This window comes from Mirounga leonina, unplaced genomic scaffold, assembly GCF_011800145.1.
Source record: "Mirounga leonina isolate KUSES-001 unplaced genomic scaffold, KU_Mleo_1.0 Mir_176, whole genome shotgun sequence".
In the NCBI taxonomy this organism is placed as follows: Eukaryota; Metazoa; Chordata; class Mammalia; order Carnivora; family Phocidae; genus Mirounga; species Mirounga leonina.
The window spans coordinates 23541987-23547400 of record NW_023270454.1 but is presented as its reverse complement, the minus strand read 5'-3'; the positions used below and the strand labels follow the sequence as shown (position 1 = coordinate 23547400).

The 5414-nt window shown below is 36.7% G+C and overlaps 1 protein-coding gene across 2 annotated transcripts in view; it reads right to left on the bottom strand.

Annotated features, from left to right (window-relative positions):
- Positions 1-5414, bottom strand: part of NAF1 (nuclear assembly factor 1 ribonucleoprotein) — a 146338-nt gene that overhangs the window by 100435 nt on the left and 40489 nt on the right. For both annotated transcript variants that reach the window (XM_035022780.1, XM_035022781.1), the window contains one exon: positions 3664-3761. In XM_035022780.1, the coding sequence (XP_034878671.1) occupies positions 3664-3761 (98 nt within the window). The remainder of the gene's footprint in view (positions 1-3663; positions 3762-5414) is intronic.

Here is a 5414-nt window from a genome sequence, read left to right as displayed (position 1 = left end):
TTGGTAGAATTCACCTGTGAAGCCATCTGGTCCTGGGCTTTTCTTTGCAGAAATTTTTTTGATTACTAATTTATTCTTTAATCATAAGTCTACTTAAGGGACTAGATTAAATTTTTAATCTTTAAATTTCAAGAGCAGTATTATAATGGAGATGAAGAATATGTGACCATGTAGAGAAATATTATATTCAAAATTAATAGGGTAAAGTGGATATTTGGTCATTTTTGTCCACCTGGCAGCCAACCCCTTTCCTATTTAAGAGAAATCCTAGAGATGGGAGTCACAATCTCACGTCCAGTACTGAAGTGTAAGGAAACCACAGACCTGAGCTTTGTCAATTGAATGCTTCTGCCTGAGACTGAATCTGGAGGTATTACAGCAAAGACATGGAAGCGAACACGTGACTACCTTAAGAGTGGTTAGATATGGAGGAAGTGATGAAAGAGGTTACACGATGCTTCTAGACAGTTAGGATAAGTACACAGAGGTGTGACCAGGAAGGGCTAACTTTATGTGTGTCACAGTTTGGGATTTTGGTACAAATTACCCGTTATAAGCTTATAAGCATTTCTTAAAACATAACAGTTTCTTTCATAAGAGGAATGAGAGTTCAAGTCTTCCTATTTGTAAAGGAGTTTGCGTTATTCAATATCCCATAAGAACATTGCAAGAACAGTAATTTAGCAAATAGATATGATTTGGAATAAAGTGTCAATCCTGACAGTCTACTTTTAGTAAATTTTATCTTTTCCTATGACAATTATCAGGCTAATTCCTTATATCTGATTCAACTTATACTGTTCCCATGATTCTTTCTAACATTTTCTTTGATTGATCTGATCAATAACAAAATTTTAGACCAAAGTCTAATTTTTGGTTCAATACAATGAGTCTTTATTGAACGTCTAGCCATTGTAGGGATACAATTTTCAACAACAGAATCCCTAGCATCAGATAGTATATTATCTTGTGGGTTGAGACATGCATGATTATAAATATAATATTAGACAGAAAATCACCACTTCTGTAAATGAAGTAAAATTGTTACAGTGGAGAAGAAATAGACTTACAGCTATGGATACTTAGAAATAAATCTTGGAAAAGGTGTTATTTGAGTAGGCCTTGATGGATAATAAGATGTTTCGAAGTCAGATTTGAGGAAAGAGGGAAACATGATAAAGGTAACTGAATGATCAAAGAAAGGAGGCTGTGAGTATGGCCAAAATTTGGGTTGATTTAAGTTTATGACACATGAGCAAGAAAACAAATAATTAATTTTTTAAAAAGATTTTATTTATTTATTTGAGAGAAAGAGAGAGGGAGAGAGAGAGACCACGAGCAGGGTGGAGGGCAGAGGGAGAAGGAGAAGTAGGCTCCCCACTGAGCAGGGAGCCTGATGCAGGGCTCGATGCCAGGACCCTGGGATCATGACCTGAGCTAAAGGCAGACGCTTAACCAGACTGAGCCACCCAGGTGCCCCCAAATAATTAATTTTTATTGAGGATATACTATGTACCAGACACAGTTATATTATTTAAACATATTTTAGTTGATCAGCTGCTTTAATCTTCCCAAATCTATGAGGTGGGTGCTATTATTATCTCACTAGTCTCCCCCACTTTATATATTGGGGAAAAACAGATACACAAATAAGTTAAGTGATTTATTTTGGTAGACAGACTCTTAGATGGCTTCCTGTTATCCTCACCTCCTGCTACAAGTGGGTAGAAACTGTGACTTGCTTCTTACCAACAGAGTATGGAAAAAGTGTTGAGATATAACTTCTGTGATTAGGTTACATAAGATTCTAACTTTTATCTTGCTTGTCATTCTATTGATTCTTGCACTGGCTTTGGTGAAGTAAGCTGCCATATGGAGAGGACCATGTGACAAGGCACTGAGAGTGGCTTGCAGATAACAGCTAGCAAGAATCTGATGTCCTCAGTCCAATCACCTTGAGGAAGAAAACCCTAGTAACAACAAAGTAAGCTTGGAAGGGCACCCTTTCCCAGACTAGTATCATGTGAGACCCAGCCCTGGCTGATACCTGAGTTTCTGACTTGTGAAACACCCTGAAGCAGAGAACCCAGTTAAATCTTGCCCAGAGTTCTTACCCATAGAAATTATGACATTATATATGTGTGTGTGTGTGTGTGTGTGTGTGTGTGTGTTGGTTTAAGCTGCTAATTTTGTGGTTATTTGTTACACAGCAAGAGATAACTAACCAACACTCTTGCCCAAGGCCATACAAGTAGTAAGTTGATGAGTGAGGTTATGAAACTGGGCAGTCTGGCTCTGATTTGGAAAATTTATGCTGATGGGTGCAATTTTAGAAGCATTTTACATGAGAATACTTTTCTTTTTTACATCAGTGATCACTCCTCTAATACCAGTTACAATTATAAAATTTCTCATCATAAAAGCCAAGATTAATGGGTGAGATCTGGGAGTCAAGTACTTCTATCTAGTGGAATTATTGGATATCTATTTGCATCCACTGATAAGTGGATATTTTTAAGATTGTCCTGGGTAGGGGCAAGACTTGGACTTTGCCTGTTACTGGTATTTAGACAAACAGAAGTATAAGAGAGGCCCTTGCAGCAGTCATTGTATATGAAAGATTATGGAGTTTCTGATATTGGATTTGCTCTAAGAGAGAATATTATCTAGCACAATCCTCCACACTTAAAATATGGCTCCAGAGTTGAAGTAAAGTGATAGTTCACCGTGCAGCTCAGAGGCAGATACCAGTTCTAATAACATCTGCATACTTTGCACAGAAGGAGACTGTGTGGGACTTGAGAGAGCTGTTTCCCTTGATGGCAAGACCCTAGCATTTATGCAACATGTTATGGGACCCCACTAAATGTAAGACAGAAGATAGGATTTTTCTCCCTTGGCAAGTGTGATGGGAGAGTTCCAGCTCCTCAGACAGGAGACATTCCTGATAGAATGTCTGTGAATATGTCTGTGCCTGAGGCAGGAAGCCCAGTCCACTAAGTTGTGGCAAGAACCAGCAAGCAGTACCCATAAACACTTGGGTGAAGGTGGGGATGGGAGACTTTGTGGTGAAGCAGATGACAGTTGTTAAAAAAAAAAAAAAAAAAGCTAGAACTACAGGCGCTAAATGGAGTCACTTATGCTAGGTGAAACCACCAAACTGGGATTTCATATCTAACCAAATTGCAGTTTCGACATCCCCCAGAAATGCAGTTGTAACCAATCTGTCAGGAATTTTCGGGTCAGCATCAACAAGGTAATCTGTCATGTGGCCCTTTCCATTCCCCAAAGGAAGAAGAGGTAATCGACCTAATAAGGCCCTTTTGTCCCCAAAGGAAAGTGACCTCACTCAAATCAATCCTTTTTTTTTTTTTTTTTTTTTCCTGTTAATGACTTCCTTGTCCTGCCTTTGAAAACCTTTCCCTTTCTGTGGCCCTCCATTTGCTAGATGGGATGCTACGTGATTCATGATTCATTTAATAAACGCAATTAAATCCTTAAAATTTGTTCAGTTGAATTGTTATTTAACAGAGTTTAGGGATTGGAGTGTTCATGTAGGTGTAAGGACATTTTCCATGTAGGCTGATAAAGCTGGGACATTTAGGTTATACAAAGATTAAAGAAAATAAACAAGCTATGAAATGCCACAGCTCACTTACTCACTTGTCTGGGTCCGATTTCTCCTGTGTACAGTCGGTGATCACTTTCTGAAGAAACTTGTTCCTGAATATCTTATGTTGCCATGTAGTTATCTGAAAATACTGAATAAAACCAAGTAAATTATTTTTGAAAATGAATGTGTTTGTTATGTCAATCTACAGTCATTACTGATTAAGGACCTTTTTGGACAAGAAAGAGAGAGACTATTGAAGGCTGAGTAGATATGGAAATATCTCCATTAAGAAGTTTTAAACCCACTGAACCAGACTGAAATTGATGATTTGATCATGATATTTGTCAAATTAATGTCTAAAGACTATAGTCTGTGAAAGATAGTGCAGTTATGCAAATTTATGCATAAAAATAAAAATCCCATATGTGCCTAGAGGGAGAGGTTTCCAGATAAAATGCTAATGATATGAGATAACAATATTTAGCATTCCTACAGATTTTAATTCAAAGAACTCCAAATGTCTTACAAATTTATTATCTGTTAAGTGAAAGCTGGCAATATTATTTTCCTGTTGTAAATTTTAAAAGTGACAACATCTTAGTTGAACAAAAAATATATATATAATAATCAAATCTTTGAAAGGGAAAACACCCGAAAACACCTAAAGTAAACTTCACACGATTTTGAAACGTCTCACTGACCCAAGTGCATTCAATACTTGTTAAAATTGCATGCAAATCTGAACATTTTAAGCACTTTTAGAATTATTCTATTCTACAGCATTTACATTTTTACTATAGAAGCTAATAGTAAAAATCTTTTAGACAGTGTGAATTCTAGGTTATGTGAACAAAATAAGGCTACTGCCTTATGGTGCTTACAAACTAATGGGGAAATAAAACTAGTGAATGGCTCTAACATTAACCAGGTGCTATGTGGTAAAGAGCTCTAAAGGAGGCACCTTGAGGAAACAGAAGAAGACATAACTATCTGTGATCGACACTGGAAAGGTCACTGAAACCAGATTTTGAAGCACATGTAGGATTTCCCAAGTCTGTATTAGAGGAAGTAAAATTGGGGGGTAATACAATAATGTTAATGAGCTGCCAGAATGCGAAGTGTATTAAGGAGAACAGTAGGGGCTACTCTGAAAATAGAGGTCAAAATCAGACTAAGGCAGGATTGTTTTCTCCAGGCAATGATGCCAGACTAAGGCAGGATTGTTTTCTTCAGGTCAGGGTCAGATTAAAGTGGGATTGTTTTCATCAGGTAATACGAAATAGCCAAAGCACTTTGAGCATGACAGTGACAAAATTATGTCTAATTTTTAAATCCAATTTCACAAGACCAATGTTATAAATCTGAAATAGGAAAGACAGGAATAGAAACAGTTTGTAGGAGAAGATGATAATTTTTGTTTTGGGCATGGAATAAAAAACTGTTCAGATAAAGTCTTAGCAGTGATTTCCTTCATCCATACCCCTACCTCTCCCAACCGGTTTTCTTTCTTTCTTTCTTTCTTTCTCTCTTTCTTTCTCTCTCTCTTTCTTTTCTTTCTTTCTCTCTCTCTCTCTCTCTCTCTCTCTTTCTTTCTTTCTCTCTTTCTTTCTTTCTTTCTTTCTTTCTCTCTCTCTTTCTTTCTTTCTTTCTTTCTTTTCTTTCGTTCTTTCTTCTTTCTTCTTTCTTTCTTCTTTCTTTTTTCTTTCTTTTCTTTCTTTTTTCTTTCTTTTCTTTCTTCTTTCTTTCTTTCTTTCTCTTTCTTTCTTTCTTTCTTTCTTTCTCTTTCTTTCTTTCTCTTTCT